The sequence below is a fragment of the Martes martes genome (assembly GCF_963455335.1).
Source record: "Martes martes genome assembly, chromosome: 5".
Lineage (NCBI taxonomy): Eukaryota > Metazoa > Chordata > Mammalia > Carnivora > Mustelidae > Martes > Martes martes.
Window position 1 is genome coordinate 82,508,301 of NC_137892.1, and position 24,366 is coordinate 82,532,666.

The window sequence follows — 24,366 nt, forward strand, 5'->3', positions numbered from 1 at the left end:
AGTGTATGCAGTGTATCTAGCAGCCATCCCAGGCCTTGCTACATTTTATTTTTATATTTGTAAACTCATTGGCTCGTGTAAGGTTCTGGCCATAGTGGATCTCTTCCTTATCTTTGAAGCCCTGGCTTAGGTAGAACTTTCTGTAGGTGGCTGTCCCTTGTCAGCCCCCAAATCTAGGCTGGTTTCCCTTCCATGAGGCTTCAAAACCCCTTGTGCTCTTCTCAGTCAGCAGTGGTTCTGACACTGTTGAGCACTCTGAAGGCAAGCACCCTGTCTTATTCAGCTCCGTATCTGAGCACGTCACCCAGTCCTTAGCACGGAGAGACTTTTATAAGAGCTACCTTTTAGTGACAGTGAAGCCTGTGCCAGCGGCGGTTAAATGTTTCACGTGCCTCGTTTCCTTTAATCCACCGGCAATCCCACGAAGCAAGTATGATTACTACCTTTTTCTCAGATGAGGAGAAAGAAGAGCACAGGGAGGAAGTAACTTGGTAACAATCAACATATTGATCAAGTACATTGAATGAATGAATGAATGAATGAACTTGCATGAATGAAGATATTCTTGTTTAGTCACCTTACCTACAGGAAGACTGTTGGAAAAATGGAAACAGTAGGCAAGCGAACCAACATTAAACAAGAATTTCTTCAAAAGACAAGCCCCAAATGATCTTATATTTTTCTCTTACTAAAAAATTATGGTGTATCATCAGCTCTCTTTGGAGATGGCAAGTTCCCTCATTTAGAGATTCTCAGAGATGGAAAAAAGGTAGTACCTAATACTTCTTCCTCATTTCAGAGCTCATGATGGGTATCCCTAATTGATCACAGCACTTTGCACAGTTGAGCCTTAAACACAGGCTCAGAATCCATCTTCATGCCATGAGCCCAGCATCTGCTACTAGAGATGCCTTCTCTACTAGAAGAGAGGAGAAGGCTGCTTGCTAAGGAGGTTATAGAAGGGATGTAACCATCAGATATGTGTGTGTCGGTGGTAGAGAGAAGGGTGGCTCTTCATCCAGTCCTGACATTTTCTCGGTCTTCAAAAACATTCAGAAATCACAGAGTGTGAAAACAGAAATAATTCCCTCCAGTGGTTACATGGCTGTTTGTCTGTCTGTGAATGTTTATGGAGTGCCTGCTGTTTGGAAAGTGGTTGCCCAAGGCACAGGACCCACACTATGTCACATGCTTTGGTGGCTGTCCTTGGGACCTACATCGCCTCTCCAGGACCTTACAGTCTCCGAGGGGGACTGAGACATTTGTATTAATGCAAGGGACATAACATGACCAGTTACTGTCAGTAACCATGGTTGAAGTAGTGGAGTAGATGAGATTCAGGATGAGAAGAGGGTGCTGTGTGGTATTAGCATGTTTATTAATTACCATAGCTGATGCTTATGGAATTTTCCTGTGCCTATCAGTGTTCTGTGGGCTTAATGCATACTAACACTTAATTTACATCACAAACCTATGGAGGAAACATTTTTATTACATTTTACAGAGGAGGGAATTAAGACACAGTGAGGTTAAGCACCTTTGCCAAGGTCGTAAAGCCAGTAATTAGCAGAGCCAGGATCGTGAACCCACATAGTCTCTTCTAGGGCAGATCTGCTCTTAATTATTAGACCAGGCTGTCAGTCGGGATTTGACCAAGGAGGGGAGATGGAAGCCAAGCCTTCAGTTGAGGATTCATGTGACCTTGAGTGGCTCCGTGGAGAAAAAGGGGGAAGGCGTTTCTGTTTCAGATGTGGTATTCCACTCATTTTCAAGATGGTGGAAACACACAAGCAGTCACACACACACAGGCTGAGTAGCTGCCTCTTCATGGCCTTGGTTCTCCATCTGCCTCTGAGGAAGATCAGGGAGGGAGAAGAATGGGAACATAGGGGCCAGTATCTGGACTCTAATGGAGGTACAGTCAGAGACTGTATTTTTTCCATGGTGTGTTTTGAATTGTGGTAGCTCTGGAATGGCCTGGGGCGGGGGTGGGGGGATGTGGTGAAGTTGACCTCTTAGGGATGTCAGGAATACTTTATTTTAGTTGCAGAGCTTAGACTTTGGAAGGCCCCTGGTGGACTTCTTACCCTCCCAAGAGGAAGTCTGTCTGGGCTGGCTGCAAACAAAAGGGGAATGTGTTCATGCCACGGGTGGTGGGGTCTTCCCGACTTAGGACGTGTTTAGTCATAATGTTGAGGCTTGTGACTCTTAAGTCTCCCTAGAATTAATTGGCCATTTAAGCCAAAGGTGTGAAGTCACCTGTAAACCAAGCAACATCAGGCAGTCCATGAGGTAACATTTGGCCAGGAGCAGTTGTCTTTGTCACTTGCCTGGTGTAGGTAGTGTGTCTCTGGAGTGCTCATCAGCTTCCTCCCCACCCGGGTCCCCTTTCTTCCTTCCAGGGATGCGCCAAAGCTTCCTGGGCGAAGGTGTGTCTGGTACAGGTGGTCACCCTCACCTTCCTTTTTGCTTCTTGATGCTTCTGCTAAGATGTCCACCACTGGGTGTGTCCGTCTTTGGCTTCTGCCTTTGGATCTGCCTTTGGCTGTGATTTATAGATAAGTTATCAGGGAAGGGTGGAATTGGGAGTCAAGACCAATGTACAAAATTACCCCAGCAGATCCCTCTTGTTAGGAACACAGATGCTCTCGCTAAAGAGGGTAGCTAAGTTCACATACGTAGTCTCTAGAAGATTCATTACTTCCTTCAGTCTCTCCTAGTGGTTCATTATTTTACATTCTCTTAATCCTTTTCCAAATGTTACTTTCCACCCTTCCCTAAGATAAAGAACAAAATGAAAGGGATACCCAAAACACCTATTTAAAAAAAAAAAAAATTTCTTACGCACCTATATTGTAGACATTGTCCAACCCACAGGATTATAGTGCAAAGCCAAGATCCACCCAGCAGTAGATCAGCTCATTTTGTGTCTATAGAAGTTGTTTTCTGGGTGTACACCTGTCTTCATTTGTTTCTTGATTGTTCGGCTTGCAAATCACTTGCAAAGACTACTCCGATCAATACAAGTTGCCATGTCTAAACTTTTTATAATCCTATGTTTGTCTTCAAAGTGGCTCTTTTAAATGATCAGTTGCTTTCCTGTGTCACCAGGCAAATCGGAGACAATCTGATTGTCCCTGGAGGAGTGAAGACCATCGAAGCCAATGGGAAGATGGTGATCCCTGGAGGCATCGATGTCCACACTCACTTCCAGATGCCGTACAAGGGAATGACCACAGTGGATGACTTCTTCCAAGGGACGAAGGCTGCCTTAGCGGGGGGCACCACCATGATCAGTGAGTCGCCTGGCCCTACACACTCCTGGTCCCAACAAGTGACTCTTTCACTGACGGGTTAACCCCGTGCTCTCTGGCAGTAGCTTGTACAGTCTGTCAGTTTGGTGTACAGATCTTCTGCCTGACGGGACCTGAGGAAAGCAGGTGGTAGTGAGGAGCCTGGGAGCTCCCTGAAGTTGCCTAGAGGAGATTCATGGGGCACACGGCCAGGAAAACAGCTGTCCCCTCTTGTCCACCTGAGAGCATGGCTGGGTGTGTGGCGGGTGGGGAATCTGCAATCATCTCCAGGTCGGACACTGGGAAAAGTGTGGAGATGGGCTACACATTATTTCAGCATTTCCAGCTCGGGCCCGAGGTAGGAGGGGGCAGAGGGCCCAGGCAGAGCTGTGTGGATGGGGCTCAGCCTCCCTGAGAGGGAAGGGTAATGGGGACATGCAGTGCTTGAGAAACTCATGGGCTTTGGTGGCATTGACTGTTAATCTGGTCTGCCCTGTCTCTTGACCAGTTCCTAGCTGAAGATGAGGCAAGTGGTGGGGGAGGTTTCCCTTTTTTTTTTTTTCCTTCTGTTTTCTTTCTTTCTTCCCTCCTTCCCTCCTTCTTTCCTTCCTTCCTTCCTCTCTCTCTCTCTCCCTCTCTCTCTTTCTTTTCCTGGGAACTGTTGCAATTCCAGAGAAACCTAGGGAGTTGCATGCCATTGGATTACGGAACAGATAGCATTCCAGGGCAGTCCTTCCTGTTCCAAAGGAATCCCAAGGAACTGGGTCCCCTCCCAGTCCCAGGCCTAAACTTGGTCAGCAAGAGCACTGTTTATTTTACCACTGTCTATACCCATTCAAGAACACAGAATGGCTGAGCTGTGGGGTGGCTCATTGTCTTCTGCCTCCTTTGTGACTGGAGCTCTAGCAAGATTGGTCCCCAGCAGGTTGGGTGTGGAAGCCCAGGAAAATTGCACCAAGGCTGTAAAAGGTGCAATTCAGGGAGACCGAAGCTTTTCTCCAGTCGACGGGAGGAAGCCAGCTGACCTCTCAGCAGCTGCCTGCCCACCAAAGCCCTGATGCCGGTCCAGACGTCAGGGATGCGGCTCCTGGCGTCTGTTTTCTGATAAGCACATGTGGGCAGCCTGTGGTAGGAGGCTGAGGAAGTGAGTGATCCTGGTTTGGCTTTCTGCCTTCCAGGCAGGGAGCTGGGCCTGTTCAATGTCCAGGGAGTGTGTATTGTGCATGGTCTTCTAGGTTAGGGAAGGAGCTAGAGGGAAGCCAGAGTTGCGGGGCACGTGAGAAAACCATACCAAGAAACCCAAAACTGTACATGTCCTTCCTAGATAATCTAAGCCCCTGGATAGGCAGCCAGAGAAGAAAACCCGTAAAGTCCACGTCCCTGTTATAGTCTGGCTATAGTTTCCTTCCTATGAAGCAGAAACAGGATCAAAATAGACGTACTGTGTCTTAGTGGTGTTTTAGTATATCATTTCACAAATAATCCTGGCCTGGATGTCTTTCCGTTCACCTATTTTCATTCCACTACAGCATTTAAAATGGGTGCCTAATCATCCATTTTATGAAGGTGTATTTATTATGTAGCCAAACTTCTCTACCGTTGAAGACTTTGATGGTTTCCAGTTTTTCACTTAAATAAATATGTAGATAATGTTTGCAGTGGCAAGCATCTTCAGCACCCACATTTTGCAAACAGCATGTTTATTTCCTTGGGAATAAGTCTTAGGCACAGACATAATCATCGAATTAAGGTATGAAAAAATCAAGATTTTTGATGTGTGTTTCACAATTTTTCTTAGGGATGTTGTACCAATTTGCACATCCCCTCATGAATAGTGCTATCCACGGTTTCAGGTGCTGCAGGAGTCGATTTGGGCCTTAAAAGAAAAAATATATATTATTTATTTATTTATTTATTTGACAGACAGAAATCACAAGTAGGCAGAGAGGCAGGCAGAGAGAGAGAGAGAGAGAGAGGGAAGCAGGCTCTCTGCTGAGCGGAGAGCCCGACTTGGGGCTCTATCCCAGGACCCTGGGATCATGACCTGAACCAAAGGCAGAGGCGTTAACCCACTGAGCCACCCAGGTGCCCCAGGAAACATATATTTTTTTAGGATTTTATTTGTCCTAGAGAGATGGAGAGCAGGGGTAGAGGGACAGAAGAGAGGGACAAACAGTCTCTGCGCTGATCTCGCTGTAGGACTCGATCTTAAGACCCCAAGATCGTGACTTGAGCCACAACCGCGAGTTGGACACTTAACTCACTGAGCCACCCAGGTGCCCCACATAAAGATACTCTTGATAAAAAGTTTACATGGAAATAAGATCTGTGGGCTGAGCGTCAGGTTTGTGACACTGGCTCTTCGCTATGGCAGGAAGCACAAGGACATCAGTGTCCTGTAATCTGACATCACTTTACCCTCTTTCCAACTTAGAAGGGAGTCTGACTTGCTTCCCGTAATACTGGCAATAATGGCACATAGTAGGCACACATTGACATCATGGAGCACTTACTGTGTGCCAGGCATCAGATGAGAATCTTTTCATGCATTTTACCATTTAGTCATGTAACAAAATTAGAAGCAAGGAACTATGACATTCCACCCTCTATCCCACTGAGTACTGATGTCAAGGATGAGAAAACTGGGGTTTAGAGAAGCTAGTAGTTTGTCCATGAGCAACATGGCTAAGCAACAGTTAAATGATCAGCAATCTGGAAACTGCCAGAGAACACTTTCTAGGGTAAATTCCATGCTCAGGAGATAGTGGCTTCGCAGTGTTAGCTAAACAAGCGGGAGCAGGCCTGTGCAGAGGGGGGAGCAGAGTCGGTGTCAATGACTTCCCCATCTGGGGTCTCTGTCGTTCAGTTGACCACGTGGTGCCCGAGCCCGAGGCCAGCCTCACGGAGGCTTATGAGAAGTGGCGAGAGTGGGCAGATGGGAAGAGCTGCTGCGACTATGCCTTGCACGTAGACATCACCCACTGGAACGACAGCGTCAAGCAGGAGGTGCAGAACCTCATCAAGGACAAAGGTGAGCCCCTGTGTGCCCACCTCCCTTCTCCCTGCTCGGAGCCTGGAACCTTAAGGGGTACGGCTGCGTTCCAGGCACTCGGTCTAGGTGGATGCCATCTCACTCCTTTCGGGACCCACATACTAGGGGATGATTATCCTCAGGCTGGAGGAGGAGAGCCTGAGGCTCAGAATAAGTGGCCTGGGATCACAGAGCTAGTTAGCAATTAAAGTATCCAAAGTCTGTGCCCTTCACCTCATGCAACACTGCCCATTTGACAGAGGAAGAAACTGAGGCCAGGAGAAGTTAGCATCTTATGGAAAGTCACACAGCCACTTATACGAGATTAGGAATTTTTAGCCTTTGTAACTTATGCTCTGAAGATCAAACCATTACTTTCTCAAACAGTGCCATCCTCGGAAAAGGCAACGGCATTTGTGGGAGCAAAGACGTGTTCATACTCAGGCTTGGGGCTTAGGACATGGAAACATGGGTGTCCTCTCAGAGAATCCATAATTTAGGTTTCCCTGGTCTTCTTAGATTCTTCTGTTCTCTACTTCCTTCTACCTTTCGATCGTCAGATATTTTGCCTACCCGCAGTCCCCCCCATACACACAGACAGACACACCGTGTGCTTGGCCTCATTACGGGGCCTGCGGATTTAGGGAAGTGTAAGGTATGGTCACTGCTGAACATCCCAGGCAAAAGGAAGCAGACAAGTGAAGGGCAACAGGATAAATGCCACAGGGTGCAGAATGTCATTGTAATAGAAACAGTATTGTACTAATTTCATTACAGTCACGGTCCTGATACTAACATACTAACATGCATTGTTACAACACTAACTTAATAAGACTCTTCTCGGTGTGCCGCCTTGATGCAGCTGCTGGAGGGCAGTGGCGAAGAGTGGGCTCGGGGTTGCAGGGGAGAGGATGGGCTCCCAGAGGATGAGTTTTCTGTTCCATGTCCCTCCTCAACCGATGAGCTCTGCCCAGACCCTCCTGATCCAGGATATGAGATTACAACCCCCTCCTTTCTTGTGATTCCTTTCACACTCGGCGTCTCAACTGGGGTAGAAAATGGAACGGCTTTAACACCCACTTCCCTTCCAAAGGGCCCAGGTCATTCCACAGATGACGCAGAGGATTATGGGAAGGGTAGTGTTGGGAAAAGCTGCCCCGAGCTGAACCACTCTGGGTAGGGAACTTCTCACATTACAACCCGCTTTTGGCCTCGAACGCTGTGGGCTGAGATGGCCCTAATGGTTGGAGACCAAAATTATCCTCCTTTCCTCAGAATGACTCTCTGTTCCCCAGCCCCACCTATTTATATAAATTACTACACTAATAGTCTCTTTTGGGGTGAAGAGTTAAATTGCTCTTTCCCTATAGCCCTTATAGCCCTTACACAGTGCACCTTGACTTCTGCCCCTTAGCTGCTGCCGTCCTTTTAATAAAAAAAACCAGCACCCCAAGGACATGGCCTCCATCCTAGATGCAACCCCCCGTACCCCCTCCCCCCAGGCTCTAGTGTAGAGTAGGCATCCCTTAAGTGGCTAAATAAACCCATCCCAGGAGCTCCATTAATGAAGCTCAAATACGGTGGCTGGTCTGGTGCCGAGACTTCGGTATCTGTTGTCTCATTTAATGTTTCCAACTGCCTCACAAAGCAGGCTTTTGTCATTTTTCCATTTTATAGGTGAGGAGACCAAGAGGTGAGGTATTCTGAGCTCACTGAACTAGTATGGGTTGCTGCCCCTGATTCTAGGCAGTGTGTACTGCCTCGAGCAATGGCAAAGCTTACTGACCCTCTGGGCTGGGGAACAGACAGGGGGAGGCAGACAGAGACACCACAGAGCTCATTCTGCTGTTGACACCACGAAGGCGTGGCTGCTTTTGCACCTGAGTAGAGAACGGAGAATGGGAAGCATCTACTTTATGTTAGACAGGCTCCTGTAATGCACTGGGACCCCACGGGTGACGGGAGCAAAGGAAGGAGAGCGGTCGTGCTAATGTTGTCTTCTTCCTGTTTCCCCTCCCTTCCCTCTCTTGCAGGGGTTAACTCCTTCATGGTTTACATGGCCTACAAGGACTTGTATCAAGTGTCCAACACAGAGGTAACAAGCCATTGCTGTGTGGTTTGGGGTGTCTGGATGGGTTTCCCATTGCTGCCGATGACCTTGGCTCTCGGAGCATGACTCACTGTGGTTGCTGTGGGAGGCTACTGGGCCCGCATGCTTCTTAAAGCCCTCGAGGTCCATGCTGTGTTTTAAATAAGGGAGCAGGCAGTGTGCCCATGGCAAGGCGGATCGGGAGCTAGAATTTCCACTGGCAGCAACTTTCTCAAAAGGACAAGAGGAAAGGCACACCGAACTCCATGTAGCTCACAAGCCCTAAACCCTGCATGAGCTCGGTGCAGTTTGAGGTGTTCTGCCTCGCAGCATTAAGGAGGGCCTTCTGCTGTTTGGGGTAGCAGCTTGCTTCTGACTCTCCCCGAGGCCGTCTCGTGGCATGTGCTGGTTTGAGATGATTCTCATGTTTTCAGAGGAAATGCGAAGAACAAATTCCCATCCCTCCTAGTCAGGAGGTTGGGGGAGGTCTATCTTGAAAGGTTAAGGAATCGGGGAGCCAGCTTTCCCTTGAGCTGCTGGCCCGGCTGTAGCCGCTCTCAGGAGCACTTGTTGAGAAGGACTGTGAAGGTCTGTCTCAGCCAAACAGGATCGACTAGCATTAAAAACGTGTGCTCGAGGCACAGCAGAAGGCTCCATAGGACTTTGTTGTACGTCTGCCCTGTCCCCTGAGGAGACAGGATGTGTTCTTTATAGAGACAGTTTCCTAGAGTTCCTGTGGACTCAAACTCTGGTCGTGCATGTTTTAGCCTATGTTTTCTGCCCTAATCACTGATTTCCTCCTTCATTTGTTTTTTCCTGTGGACTCACACTTTGGTCGTTCGTGTTTTAGCCTGTGTTTTCTGCCCTAATCACTGATTTCCTCCCTCATTTGTTTTACCTGTGGCCCTCGTGATGGACCCCTGCGTGGAGTTGCTGAAAGCCTCAGTGGCTTGTGAAAGTGACAGCAACTCCTTTCTCTTTCAGCTCTACGAGATCTTCACCTGTCTGGGCGAGCTGGGAGCCATTGCGCAGGTTCATGCCGAGAATGGGGATATCATTGCCCAGGTAAGGCTGTGTGGCTCCCCGGGGTGTGCTCTCTGCGTGGGCTTGGGGCTTGGGGCTTGGGTCTCGGGACCGTCTCTTGCCTCGTTACTTCAGTATTACGTGAGCTCTTAACAGGTGTGAGGCTCCGTCCTGAATCCTGTGCTAAAAACAGGACCTCCCTTAAAGAACGCACCAGGCTAGGAGGAGGCAGTAAAGGCAAGCGAGGGAGAAAGCTGAGGACGCTGTAAAAAGGGGGGCTGTATGGTCATTCTCAGGGATCAGAACAGGCATGCTGGAAGAGGTTTTCAAATTGGGCTATTTAGTGGGAGAGCATCGCTGATTCTCTTTGAGAAGTGAATCCAAGCTACGGGACAGTCTCTGTCCTAGAGAAAAACCCTAAAATAGCACTTCTCAGAAATCTGTTCCAGGACTGTGGAGCTCACAGCTTTAGGTAATAAAGAACGTGGATCTTGTGGGGATCAGACGCCCCACTGGTTTCCTAGAAGTTGTACTGAGAAACCTGAGGCAAGAGTGAGGAAAGCGAGGCCCCAAGGCCCAAAGCGATCGTTTCTGAGGAAGCAGAAAGCACTCTCTCCATCTCCTGGGTCGCTTAATGGGCTGGATGCACAGATGGGTCTTAGCCAGGGTCTGTTTATCTCAGAAGCATTCAAGATTGGCCTCCACTAGGAGGAGGCCGCCAGAAGAGAGGGAGCCCTCTTGGTTCATTTAATAACATTCATGGAAAAACCATTCTGCATTCTTTCAAAGAGTATCTCCCGAGTGCTTTGTGCCGGGCACAAGGTTACTGAGGTGAGCCAAAACAGACGCACTCCGTAGCTCACTAGTCCTTGGGCTGTGCCTTCATTTTAGAAGTTGTCGAGGACTTGATGGATGTGGTCAGCGAGGTGTGGGAACCGTGGGGCCGACCCTCATCCCAGACCCGTGAGCTTCTAATGGCAGCTGCCACGTGGTGAACACTTACTGCCGTGTACCGGGCACTGGTATGTGCTCTAGTGTACTGTCCCTCCCTCTTCAGCTGGCCCTTCAAAGATGGCTGCCGTGTTCTGTAGAGGAGGATATGGGACTCAGAAGGATTTGGTCACCAGCCAATGACCACAGTCAGTAATGGGGAGAAGAAAATCTTAGCTCGGAGATGGTGTGGCTTCCCCAGAGCTGGTGTGTCCCGGGCCTCTTGCCCCATCAGTCCCGCTGCAGGCCCCCCAGAGACACAGCATGTCCCGGCCGTGCAGGGCTCCAGCTGTTAGGATTTCAGATTCTGGACGTTATCTCACCAGCGGAGGAGGGGAGCTACATATGTAATTTCCTCTTACTGACCAAGATTAATTAGTCAGACCCCTGACAGCCTTCTCCCACGTTCTCCCACACACTCAGAGATAATGAAATCATTTTCCGAAGAGGGTCCAGTGCTCACAGGAGGCATCCCCGTGGTGGTAGAGCTGTCACTCCTCTTGTTCTGCATTTTCGGCACAGCTGCCAGAGGACCCAGCCCTCCCTCCACATGCCCGAGAAACCAAACTCCCTGCTCCTCCCTCCAAGCCCCTGTGGGGCAGATGGGCTCCGATGCTAAGCCCCCTTTCCGGCTTCCTCTGGTGGCTCCTTAGCACCGAACTGTCCCTGGTTCCCCCCCGTCCCCTCTCTTCTCTACCTTGTGAAGGCTCTGTTCTCAGTCAGGGAAGGTTTCTTGTGTGTGCTTATTACATTCAGATTGAGCTGAAAGACTTTATCACATTGTCTGAATGAAGGCAGCTGCTGTTTTCAGAGTTGATGGATGCAGAAGTCACCAAGGAGCTAGAAGAAATCTCTCTCTCATGGGTATGCGCCATGAACATCATCAAAAGTTTCAAGCCAGCAGGACCATCTGAGAGGGTAGCATCTTTAGCCATTCATCTAATAGGGTTTGTAAAGCACCTACTATGTGCCAAGGCTTCGAGAGGGAAGATGAATAAAGCAGGGTTCCTTTCCTCATGGAGCAAACCAAAGTTGTGCCATGCCCCTAACTGGGATGTAATTACAGCAATGGTCAGTGCCTCATAGTGCCCAGGCCCCCTGCACCCAGGTAAGGGAGCTTTGAAGGGTCTTTGCATGCCCTTCTTAACCTTTAACCGTAGGGACACCATGGCTTTTAGAATGGGACCTCCCAGCATGAGCAGTGCATTAAAGTCCCCTGCAGAGCTTTGGGATTCCTGGGATTCTCCCGGTTCCAGAGGTTCTGATGTAGGAGGTCGGTCATAAATGGCAGGCACGCCATGTGACTCTGCTGGGAAACCATGACTTGAGCGAGCTCCCTCCTGCGCATGGTGCCCGCACTCTTGAACAAGAGAGATGTGACAGTGTCAGATGAGACAGAAGAGGCTTTGTAGTTGGACACCTCAACCTTCATGTGACTTCAGGAGGCAACGCAGAGTGGACACTCTCCAGAGTTCAGAAGAAATTGTGTTCAGTCCAAGTTTCGAGAAATGGAACAGTAAGAATGAAAAGTGAAGTTCTTTTGCTGCAAAACTCAGCCTCTGACCTTTTCTCTAATCCTGCTGTAGAGCTGGAGACGGAGATCATTTCACTTCTCACAGTCGCTGAGAGTGTATGCATCTTTCTTCCCACACGTCTAAAATGATATATATTATTAAAAACAAAACAAACAAACAAACAAACAAACAACAACAGAATAGTTCTTTCGCAGGGAGAAGAACTCCTGTCCTTTCTCCATTTCTCATAGTTCCAAGGTGCACAAGGCTTTGTTCAGGTCCCGCTCTCTCCCTCGTCTCCCCCTCCACAGCGCACACATTCGTTGGCACTGACCTTCGTATTTGGAGACTGAAGGCCAGCAAAACTGCACAAACGGCAGCTGAGGATTCCTGCCAGTCCCAATTAGCCCATGCATGTGCTCACTGCCCAGCCACCTGCTCCTTCCAGAAAGCTGGCCACAAGTCCGTGGAATTTAGCCATCAGCTGTGAGGGGTTAGGCCGTTTTGTCACAGAACAGACTAATTAAATAGAATCTGACCACAAGACTGAGTCAGGTAATGCTGTTCGGAGACATCATTTTGTCTGGTTAAGTTCTGAGTCCGTTTGTTTCAGGCATACATTTAAACGACAAGACAGCCCAAGGACTTTATTAAAGCTCAGATTCCTAGAATTTCTCCTCTCCATCCTGATTTGGAGAAGGCCAGACAGCCACACGGCTGCAAAAGCGAGCCGGGCGATCCTGATGTAAGGGGGGGTTGCGCAACTGGACTGTTGCAAAACACAGCAGGAGACGCTAAGGAGTAAGTTAGCTGGTGTGACTTTTGATGTATATTGGCGAAAAAATTCTGGTACTTTAAGACTGCCGTCCTTTTAATGAAAAAAAGCCACCACTCCGAAATGTTTTTTTCTCCTCTTAGTTAAGACTTGACCCTATTTTACAATTCCAGATGGAACCTTAACAAATGTATTCAACATACACATTTTATTCTTTTTTCCCCTTGATCACTTTTCTTCAGATTTAAAGATAGCAGCACGGTTTTCCACACCTCAGTGGAGCTCTTGTCTCTCTCTTTTCTCATTGTAGGAGCAAACCCGGATGTTGGAAATGGGGATCACTGGCCCAGAAGGCCATGTGCTGAGCAGACCAGAGGAGGTGAGTTGTGGGGATCCAGGGACTGGAGTGGGGAACAGGACAACGTTGGGGGTGCTCTGTCCTTCCAGCATCTTCTGGGAGACTCTTGTGACTCCAGTCCCCAGCAGCCCGGCGTATGGCCCGCTGCTCATTTGTCATTTGGAGAGTTTGTGTTCGGCCTGCCTTCCCCCAGGCACCTGCTTACACGGTGTAGAACAAACCTTGAGGAAAAGTGAGGAGAGTCTGTGAGGACCAGACAGCATATTGGAACATTTGTTCCAAAGGCCACACGTCTGATGGACCAACTCAAGGGACTCAGAAAAGTAGAAAGCAATGTGAGGAAAATGCTTGCTTGTGACCTCTCATCTCTTTAAAGAGGACACAGGGTGCAGGGTCCTCCACACTGATTCAGTTGGAGAGGTAACACCTAAATCCTTTCTCAATCAGTGTCCATCTCAAAGACATTTCCGTTTCCTCCCTTATTCCATGTTATGTTCTGAGTCCTGCCAAATAAGATCCCGGCCATAGGCGCAGTAGGTGGAGTGGGTGTTTTACAGACTTTATGTCTGTCGATTGGTTGTAAGGTGATGATGATGTCCGGGTATGGGAGTTTCCCACGTGTAAGATGAATGTGAATGATGAATAGGGCCTGCTTAGCTTCTGACGAGGGACTAAAAGATAACCAGTGGCTGATTGCATGTGTTTAGGATGTCGGCAGCTTTAGCTGTTGGCACAGGGTACAGAGTGTGGACTTGGCTGCCCGTACGGCCGAGAGCACACTGGCTATGGGAGGCCAGCCCCGGAGTGGCACCCAGACTGCATTTGGGGCCGTTTGTGCGAGTGGCCTGAGCCTGGCTCCTGCTCTCCAGTCCCCAGCCCTCCATTCTGCAGAAGGAAGCAAGAGTCAGAACCAGAAGGAGCGTATTCTTGTTGCCTATCTCTTTTAGAGGCTTTTAAAAATTAAAAGGTAATGCACCTACAGACAAACATCCCTATCATAAACATTCAAGGAATTTTTTCGAGCTGAATACAGGTGTGTCACTCGTGCCCTGCTGGAGAAGCAGAACTGTCAGCATTCCCGAAACTCCTCTGTGTCTGATGACATTGTTGTTCCCAGTCGAAATCATTTATCATTATTTCCCAGCATTCCAGAAAGGTCTGTCCCCTGAATACCAGGCCCTTTCTATGAAACGCGAGCCCATACCTGGCGCTGTGCTGATCACCTTAGCTGTCCTTGATGCTGCTCGGGGCAGCTGGCATTATTGTTGGGTGAAGAAGCAAGAGCTCAAGAGGTTAAGCCCCTGGCTCTTCCCATGTGAAGGATTGGAAAGCTGTTTCCGCGGTGTGAGTGGGCCAGGGTGATCAGCACTGTTTGTGAAACTGTTCCTAAATGCTGGTCCCTGTACAGATTTGCTGGCAAGATGGATTTCTGTAGCAGCAGCCAGGGGATTTCTGAGCAAAGTCTATTTTTGTTCCTTGGTTTGTTTTTCCAACCCCTCCCCACCCCACTCCTCCTGTTCCCGTCTCCTTTTTAGTAAAAAGATTCTCAGCTGTAGATCCGGACAACCCTGGAAGCCCTTTTGGGTGAAGCTGGAGGGTGATGTCACCTTCCAAAGATAGTCATGTTGTCAAGGTGCTGAAGAACCCGAAGTGCTGCTGGCGGGGGCCTGGGGTCCGAGGGGTCAGGACTGAGGCTGTGGAGAGTGCAGGGGGCAGCACAGGTGTGAGGAAGGAGGGAAGGGCAGAAGAGGAGCGGCCCCTCTTCTGTTCAGAGCACACCCCACTACCATCTCCAGTGATGCCATGCGGGGAGAGCTGAACCCGAGCTGTGCTCCTGAGGTCCGGGTGCTTGAGGAAGGCGGCAGATCTCACCTGGGGTCGGGGGCTCTAGGGGCTTGTTCCCTTGGAACCACATGCAGCTTGGGGGACGCCCGCAGGCAAGACCCGCCAAGTTCTAGAATCTGTCTGCTGAACCACACCCACCGAGGGCAGTGGCTGGTTTGCGTTATGAAAACACCGGGTATCTGCAAGCTATTTTTGGTATTTTTTAAAGTGTTGGGCTGCATAGGCGGCTGACCAGAATGTCCTATCCATCCAAAATGGATCTGTTGCTGACTGAATGGGAGAATGCTGGTATCCCCGGTTTGGGCTGAATCGGACTTCTGTGGGCTTTGGGCAGTGACACAGGCTCTCCCACACTGGGCAGGAGCTAAGATCAACAATAAGACCAATAGCCAGCCTGCCAGGCACACTTGCCTTATCCCAGGGTGGACCAGTTGCCTTAAAGGATGAGCTCTTAGATCCTCACAGCCCTGTGGCTGGGTCCTATTACTGTCCCCGTTTCAGAAAGGAAGCTGAGGCTTTGGGAGGTTATATACCATACTTGAGGTCACCCAGCTTCTCCAGCAGGACCAGAACTCAGAGCCAGGCCATTTGAAAGAGCCCGAGCTCTAAAGACCCTGCTTTGTTAATAAGTAAAGGGAAACTCATTATTTCTTACTGAATAAATTCAATCACGTTGGTTAGCATGTTGGAACATGTAGATTCTACTTCAGGGTGGGATGGAAGAAACTGAGAAGAAGAGAAGTCTCTGCTGAGAAGCCTGGGAATTATTTTCTTCTTTAAGATTTTGTTTATTTATTTTAGAGAGAGAGAGAGAGAGCGAGAGAGCGCACAAGTGGGGGAAAGAACAGAGGGAGAGGAGAGGGAGAATTTCAAGCAGAATCCACGCTAAGTGTGCAGAGCCTGACATGGGGCTTGATCCCACGACCCTGAGATCATGACCTGAGCCAAAATCAATAGTCAGATGCTTAACTGACCGAGGCACCCAGGGCCCCGGAAGCCTGGGGATTATCAGTGTAACAAATGCCTGCTGGAGTTGCCCCCACGGACCACCCGTGGCTGTAGGAAAGGCTTTGATGTTACTTACCTTACTGGTCCTTGTTTCCATACTGGTGTTGGGATGCTGTTTTGCCAGAGAATCTGTCTGGGAAAACTGAGGAGCAAAGGCTTCTATCACATGTAGCCACTGGGATGAACACTGGGAGAGGAGGGAAGCAGGTGAGAGGAGAGAGGAGGTGAGGGAGAGACTTTGAGAAGCCACGGGAAGTGCCACAACGGGGACATGGTGGGTCGGGGGCCACCGAGTGCAGATCGTCTGGGTTTTCACCTCTGCCCTGTATCCTCAGCCTGCAGAGGTGGGGAGTGGCAGCTGAGAAGCTCATGCTTCTCTTGACTCCCGGGACTTCTTTTTGCAGCTGGAAGCCGAGGCTGTGTTCCGTGCCATCACCATTGCGAGCCAAACCAACTGTCCACTCTACGTCACGAAGGTCATGAGCAAGAGCGCAGCAGACCTGATCTCTCAAGCCAGGAAAAAAGGTGATGGGTGCTCCTAAGAGCTCAGCGCCAGCCATGTGGCTCCTTCCCCCTCTGGCTGTCCTGTAGAAATGGTGCCTCTTTTGCTCCTTGCCTGGCTTTCTGGGAAGCCCTTCCTCCATGTTAGCATAGGGGATCCTCTTAGCATCCTGTGTGGATGGCAGGACCCTGGCATTTCTCCCACTTGGCAGGAAGGGCGGGTGGTTTGTCCCAGATGGCACAGCTTCGGTCAGTGTTTTGAGGCGTCTTTTTCCTCCCTTTGGTCCTTCACTGTCATTTCACATTATCTGAGCCTTATAAATAGACATACTAGTCATGGTTATAGTAAGTGCAGAAATCAAAGATCCAACTCAAATGAACATAAATAAACACAAATAAATTATGGGTTAAAGGTGTTTCAGTCATAGCTGGATCAAGGTGCTATGATGTTGGGGCTCTATCACTCCTGATCCTTTCTTGTCCCTACTTTCCTCTCTTTTGGCTTTCAGGGTGCATGGTGACAAGAATAAAGGCTAAGAGGCTTTATGTTGCCCTCAGCATTTGATGAGAGGTGGGCCTGATGAGGAAGTAGAGTACATCTTTTCCAGTGGTTCCAGCAGAAGCACCCAGGAGGGCTCTCATTGCCTCAGCTTGGGTCATGGCCCCTCCCTGAACCAGTGTGTCTGCACTGGGGATGCTGGAATTGACAGGCCAGGGTAGTAGAGGGCAGCGTGCAGGGGTGGGGTCCCACCACCTGAGCCATATAGGTTAGCACAGGTTATTTCAGAAAAGGGGGTGAAGGGGGTCTCTAAAGCATGACTAGTGGCACAGCCTTCATGCCCCAGGGCTTTGTCTCCACCGCCTTCTGACTTGAACTGTTTTCCTCCATGACTGTTAACTTGGGCTGCATTTGCTCCTCTGGGGCCAAGCGGAAGTTTACTCTCATTTCAGAGCTTTCTCTTCCTCTTTTTGTTCTTGTCTTCAATGGCACACTAATGGGCTCTTTTGTGATCAGCATGTGATTGAGAACCTGGAAGTACGGGACCCTGTGTTTAGTTGGGAGGGAGGATTTCCTAGGCCTGTGTGTGTAGTTGTTACCTCTGTGCCGGTGGCCATTCTGTGGGAGGCTCAGGTGGCTAAAAATAGTCCCACTGACTGACTCTGATGGCTGGGTGTTGGGCTGCCTGCCTTCTGGCAAAGGGGACCCTTTTCTTCTGGGAGGGGATTCTTCCTAATTGTCTAGACAGGCTTTGTAGCTGGCACGTTCTGGGGCATCTCCTGCCTTACCCCGCTCACAGTAAACCTGATGTTTTCTTTCTCTGCTTTTAAATCTCTCAACATGACATGGTGTGCCTGCTCTACTGGGTATGAGTCATTGGGCGAGAGCCAGAGAAGTAGCCCAATCCTTCTTACCCATTCTTGGAGAAAGGAAAAAAAGAAAAGAAAAGAAAAGAAAAGAAAACCCTAAAACCAAGAAAGCAAGCAAGCAAAATGCATGGGGAACCCTCCCAGCTGCTCCCCAAGACCACCAGCCACACTTGCTCTGGTGCCTTCTGGTCATGGCTCCATCCTTCCTCAGGACCATTCTCAGGATGACCTGAGGGTCTCAAGGACAGAGCGCTCTACGCTGGGTCTTATTTTAAACTCCTGGAGAAGGATGCCTCGCCCTTCGCCTCCTGGCTTATGACTGTGGGCCAAAAGAGCTAGCACAGCAGTTTCTCCAGGATGCAGGGAGGCTGGGAGGCCTTGTTTCAGGGCTGCGACCCTGACTCCTGACATGGGAGCCAGGAGACATCTCGGGACCTGTCATTCTCAGAAGAGTACTCAGAGCAGGGAGGGAGGGTGGCGGGCCTCACTCTCCCATCCTGACCTGAAGCCCCGTGCTCACTCACCAAGTGTTCTTCGGCCACTCTGCACGGCGGCTCAGAATTAATACTGGGGAGCCGCCGTTTAACGAGGACCCACTGTTTGCCCCGCACTGAGATAAATACTTCAAATTTATTATTATGTAGAATTGTCAGGGAGCCTTGAGAAATAGACATTATCCCCATTTTTCAGATGAGGAAATTAAAAGCACAATGTGTCAGGGTCTCCCAGCCAGGGGAGCTGCTGTTCAAACCCAGCTATGGTTACAATTTTTGCTTATTTTATTTTGCTTATTCTACTCTTCCATCTAAAGATAGTCCAAAGAGAGGGTTCTTCCACTTCTTTTTTTTTTTTTAAAGATTTTAAGATTTTATTTATTTATTTGTGTGTGTGTGAGAGAGAAAGAGAGCATGAGTGGGGAGGAAAGGGAGAAGCAGACTGCCCGCTGAACAGAGAGTCAGACATGGGGCTCGATCCCAGGACCCTGGGATCCTGACGTACCTGAGCTGAAGGCCGATGCTTAACTGGCTGAGCCACCCAAGCATCCCAGAGTTCTTCCACTTTCAAGATTGTATTTCTCTTAATAGTACCCGAGGCTTGCCATGACCTCCATTTCTTTCTTTGTGGTCCTATATGATTTAGTTGGGTAAATTGTTTTAGAGAGCCCTTGAAATTCTCATTAGTCTTGTACAGATCCTTTTCCCCAACCTCCCAAAGAATAAGGCTGTCATATAGGAATCATTGCCATTGATTCCTTCTTTTGCCCATGGCAGACATCACAAACCAGTCTTGAGTCTTGCAGTGAAACCAAAAGAATATTTAGAATTCTTCTGAGAAAGGATTCCAGGCAACCAAAACCCAATAGATTGGAGTTGAAGGAAGGCAAGACCTACTTATCATTTTGGCCATAGAGCTTTCCTACACTTTGACATTGGGGGGAAACTGAACGTGGAAGATGTTAAGACTGAAGTTAGAGAAGTCCAGGGCTTTATGGGTCATCTTTCGCGCAAGATTCTGGTGTAGAGAAACTTGGTACTAACCAACCTTCTGTGAGACAGCATTTACCTTCTCTTTCTCTGTCCCTTTTTCTTTAAGAAGCTCAGCTTAGATCAGTTTATTTCCTAGTATTCCTCCTCCTCGCTGCTTGGTTTGGGCATATAAACTCCAAATTGCAGACACAGGTCCAAGAAGTGAGCCTCATCTTTGATGTGTCCCAGGTTACTGGTACCTTCGAGCAGATCACTCCTTCTTTTAGGTTATGGAAAAACGAGCATGGTGGAAAGACCATGAGAGCCTCTTTTCCAAGGGAGCAGACTTACTTGGTTGAACCAAAGCCTATCGTTGCAACAAGAAGGGTCTAGCAGTTCCCAGGGATGCAGGCATGCTGGGGGCTTTGGGACTCTACTGTGGGAAGGAGTAGCAAGAAAATCATAGTCACCGAGCATCTCTTATGTGCCAGACACTTTGTATGTGCCTGATCCCTTCATTTTCAGGATCCTGAGAAGTAGACATGGTCTTATTTCATCTGTTCCAGGAGAGACCTGGTCCACATTTTCATATTTACGAAATGTCAGTGAATCTTAGAATCAGTATACATTTTTTGTTTTGCCTCAAATCTTAATTTGCCTCAAACTGGGGCTTAAAGCTGCATCTTATAACCGATGGCGTCTTGTGAACTAGGGGATCTGACATTGTTCATGTTTAGCAGATAGAACAGCAGAGGCTTAGAAAAGGTGGGCCCATGGACTTGACCCCAGGCCTGGCTGACTTCAAAGCCACAAGCCTTGAGGAGGAGGGCTAGGGGCTGTGATAACCTGAGTCAGGCCCGAAGCAGCACAGACGCCTGTTTCCTATAACCATCGCCTACAATAACCCATCGCCTGTTTCCTACCCTTGCAGGAAATGTGGTCTTTGGTGAGCCCATCACCGCCAGCCTTGGCACAGATGGGACACATTACTGGAGCAAGAACTGGGCTAAGGCAGCTGCCTTTGTGACATCCCCGCCTCTGAGCCCTGATCCGACCACTCCTGACTACATCAACTCCTTGCTGGCCAGGTGGGTGTGGGGATGAAAAGTGGCATGATCGTGTGGAAACCTCGTGGGACCCGGGGAGGGGGATGAGGACGGGAGCAGCCCATCCACAGCTAGACTAGAGTCCGTGGTGAGGAGAACCACGTGGGGAACAACAGGCTCTCCCCCATCATAGTTTGCACATTACTAACAATAACCATGTTAATAATGACCATTGTAGTTAACACATGTCACGTGCCCAGCACTGGGATGAGATGACACACAGAATCTCATTGATCCTCACGACAACTATATGAGTGAGGGACTGTCATCTCCATTTTACAGGTTAAGCAACAGAGGGTCAGATCATGTAGGGCCTAATTTTGAACAGCACCTAACTGAAATTAAAGGGAGACTCATTGGTAGCTGCCCACCCCTGGCCAGGAAATATAGGGTTAGTCCCATTACTCATTCGGGTCCCTTTTATTTTGTTACCCAGAGGTGATCTCACCCCACCCCCTCATTTTCCCGATGGGCTAACTGTAAGCCCCAGGGAGGGAATGAACTCACTTGTGCTCACGCAGCTGGCAAGAAGTACACAAAAGATCCTAAACTCAAGTCTTGGCATCCCAAATGCTGACCTTAGATGCTCGCTGCTTGTCCCTGGTGGCCTCTGTGCCACCTCTCCAGTTTACATGGAGCTCTCTTCCTTTGCCAGTGGAGACCTGCAGCTCTCCGGGAGTGCCCACTGCACCTTCAGCACTGCCCAGAAGGCGATTGGGAAGGACAACTTCACAGCCATCCCCGAGGGCACCAATGGTGTGGAAGAGCGGATGTCTGTCATCTGGGACAAGGCTGTGGTAAGGATCAAGGTCATGGATGGGGGCCAGGGCCAGATCAGACCCTCTTGCCATTGCGTCTTTGTAGGTGAGCCCTCACACCTGCTGAGATGTTTCTGGAACCGCATGTCTCAAGCGGTTTAGGAATGTCACTTCTAGGGGGATAAACCTTGAGAATCTGAGGAGACTTTCTTCTCTAGACTGTTAAGAACTAGGAACCATGCATTCAGACCCTTCAACTGATGGCGTGAATGATCTGTACTTAAGAGTGAATTAAGATTCTTTTCTGGAGAGCGTTATCACCTCTTCTGAAAGGGCTGGATAGAACCCCTTGAAATGGTAAGCAAGGGGTATGTGCCTAAGAGACTGAAGTCAGCTTGCTCATCGAGGATGCCTTTCCCTGAGTGTGTGGTCATCCAGGTGTACAAGTGATTGTTGACCAGTGTCTTCTAATGGTAGGCCTGATTTTATTTTAGTAACATGACAGAAGCTGACAAAAGAAATAGCCATGCAAATGAAGGCTGTCCAAAGGTTTTAGTAAAAATAATAGTTAACTCATTAGTAAGTTGATCACTTCCTTCTCTCTCTCTCTCTCTTTTTTTTTTATCATTTTTTTAAAAGATCTTATTTTTAAGTAATCTCTACACCCAACATGGGGCTCGAACTCACAACCTTGAGAGCAGGAGTTACATGCTCCACCGACAGAGCCAGCCAGGCACTCCCCTTCTCTTTTATTTTAAAAACTCTAGGGACACTTATTTCTGAGACACATATATTGCATATGAACTCATGCTTCACTCATCTACACAGTGTAAGCCACCAAATTTCTTCCCTTCTCATCTTGGCTCTTAGGAAGCTCAAAGTTAAATTTGAAATTAAATTCTTTTTTCCTTATCCAGGCTTTTTGTTTTGTAAAGAGGGAGAGTATAAATATTTTTGTCTCCTCTCTCACATACTTAAGTTTTGTTTTTTCTTAAACACTGTATGTGTGTGTGTGTGTGTGTATACACACACATATATATATGTATGTATGAATGTATATAGTAGGTACACTCTGGAATTGTTGAAAATAAGATATATATTTTCTAATTACCCACATGAATCATTCTCATTAAAAGAGCACTTGGAAAGGACAGAAAAGCACACACACAAAAGAAGACAAAAATCCATCATAATTTGACAACCCAGGATTAAATAACCATTATTATCATTTATGGGAGGCTCTTCCATATTTTATCCTGTGACCACGCAAATACAAACAAATGTCTAAAAAATGGGCTCGTAACCACATTTAATTTTACTGGGAACTCTGTAATTCTTTTTGGAATTAGAGGGGCAAAGAAGTAAGTGTGTGCACATATCCAGAAGAAACGTGCACGCCAGGAACTCTAACTGCCTTTGGAAGTCACAGGTGAGCCGCAGCCACTGGGCAGCTTGTGGGTGGGGTCTGTGGTCGTCTCCTTAGGCCGGTGTGCAAGTTTCTGGCCCCTGTGGTCACTGTGCTCCGAATGCAGGAGCCCGGTGCTGATTTTTTTTGGTATTCCCCTAGGCCACTGGGAAAATGGATGAAAACCAGTTCGTGGCTGTGACAAGCACCAATGCCGCCAAGATCTTCAACCTGTATCCCCGAAAGGGGAGAATATCTGTGGGTTCTGACAGCGACCTGGTGATCTGGGATCCGGACGCGGTGAAGATCGTCTCCGCCAAGAGCCACCAATCGGTAAGGCTGGCATGGCAGGAGAAGAGCAGCATGGACAGGGCGCGTGTGGGACCTGGTCAGGAGAGATGTGTATCTGCCCCTTGTCCCAGGCCAGCAAGACCAGGATGGATCACAAACCGTACCCAATTCTCAGTGACATCATACCTCAGCAGGTCACAGATGGGTCCGCAGGGGGCTGCTCCCAGCACAGTTCCTTTGCAAGGAGGCGCCATGTCTACACCAGCCCCTTCCGCCATGATCGCTGAGGCGGGGGCCAGATCCTGGTCCCTGGAGTCCTGGCTCAGAGAGCTTTCCTAAGAGAAGTGGTATAGGGCACTTCCTCTCACACTGCACTGACCCAAGCCACCTCTGTGCTTGACCTTACCCCAGGAGGCCAGGGAAGGTAGGGATTCCCCCCTGCACCGAGAAGGAGAGAGAACGTGAAAAAAATTGGTCAGCAGCCCGGACAACTTCCTCATGAGGAGTTTCGTGCGGAGGATAATTAAAGCCCAGTCCCTAAGGGAAAGGGCTTAATCCGTGTTGGTAAAAATAGCTCATATTTTTAAAGAATTTATGTTTCGGGCAGTGAGATTTTCATTCACTGAATCTCTGTATTTGTCCCCAAGAGGTAGGCACTGTTACCACCTGCATTGTATCAAGGAGGAAACAGGGGTGCAGAGAGATTCAGTCATTCACACAGTGAGTAAATGGTGAAGTTAGGATTCAGACCCACACAGCTCTGGATTATAGACTCCAAACCAATGTCCTTGATGCTTTGCAGTAATGCCTTGCACTTGGTGAATAAATGGAGGCAAGAGAGGGAAATCCTATTTTTGGTGGAGATGGCTTCTGTTTAAACATCATGTCACATCACATCATTTCCTTTTGGGCTAGTGGAGACCTAAGGGTCATGGACCTCACCCAGCTTGTAGGGGAGTGTCAAACGCAGCATCCCTGATAATGCCCGAGCTTCTCTTTGAACACCGCCAGTGACAAAATGTACATCCACACCAGGGCCTTTCTAAAGATTGATGCTTCTCTTTGCTGGGAAGTCCCGTCTCTACTTAGCAGCCATCTCTCTCCTGGGGCTTCTACCCACCAGAGCTTACAGGGAGCATTGGAAGCCTTTCTTGGCCTTCCTGGGGCGTCCATTATACTGAGGCTGAAGACTGGGTCCCCAGCCCAGGAAAACTGTGTTCCTCCCCTCACCATTCTGTGCCCACACTCATGGCTTTGCCCCTCGCCCTGTCTCTAGGCTGCGGAGTATAACATCTTTGAAGGGCTGGAGCTGCGCGGGGCCCCTCTGGTGGTCATTTGCCAGGGCAAGATCATGCTGGAAGACGGCAACCTGCACGTGACCCAGGGGGCTGGCCGCTTCATCCCCTGCAGCCCGTTCTCTGACTATGTCTACAAGCGCATTAAAGCCCGGAGGAAGGTGAGAAGCTGGCTGAGCCTGGGGTGGGGGTGCAGGGGAAGGGGCCTGTGCCCCATTCCAGCATGAGATCCGGAGGGGTCTGCATGTCC

The 24,366-nt window shown here is 48.9% G+C and overlaps 1 protein-coding gene across 1 annotated transcript in view; it reads left to right on the top strand.

Annotated features, from left to right (window-relative positions):
• DPYSL3 (dihydropyrimidinase like 3) overlaps positions 1-24,366 on the top strand; it is a 59,377-nt gene that overhangs the window by 27,952 nt on the left and 7,059 nt on the right. Inside the window, exons 3-12 of the mRNA XM_080804455.1 lie at positions 3,112-3,296; positions 6,160-6,324; positions 8,358-8,419; positions 9,398-9,478; positions 13,026-13,094; positions 16,331-16,451; positions 20,193-20,349; positions 21,023-21,164; positions 22,693-22,863; positions 24,098-24,277. Coding sequence (XP_080660581.1) covers positions 3,112-3,296; positions 6,160-6,324; positions 8,358-8,419; positions 9,398-9,478; positions 13,026-13,094; positions 16,331-16,451; positions 20,193-20,349; positions 21,023-21,164; positions 22,693-22,863; positions 24,098-24,277 — 1,333 coding nt within the window. The remainder of the gene's footprint in view (positions 1-3,111; positions 3,297-6,159; positions 6,325-8,357; positions 8,420-9,397; positions 9,479-13,025; positions 13,095-16,330; positions 16,452-20,192; positions 20,350-21,022; positions 21,165-22,692; positions 22,864-24,097; positions 24,278-24,366) is intronic.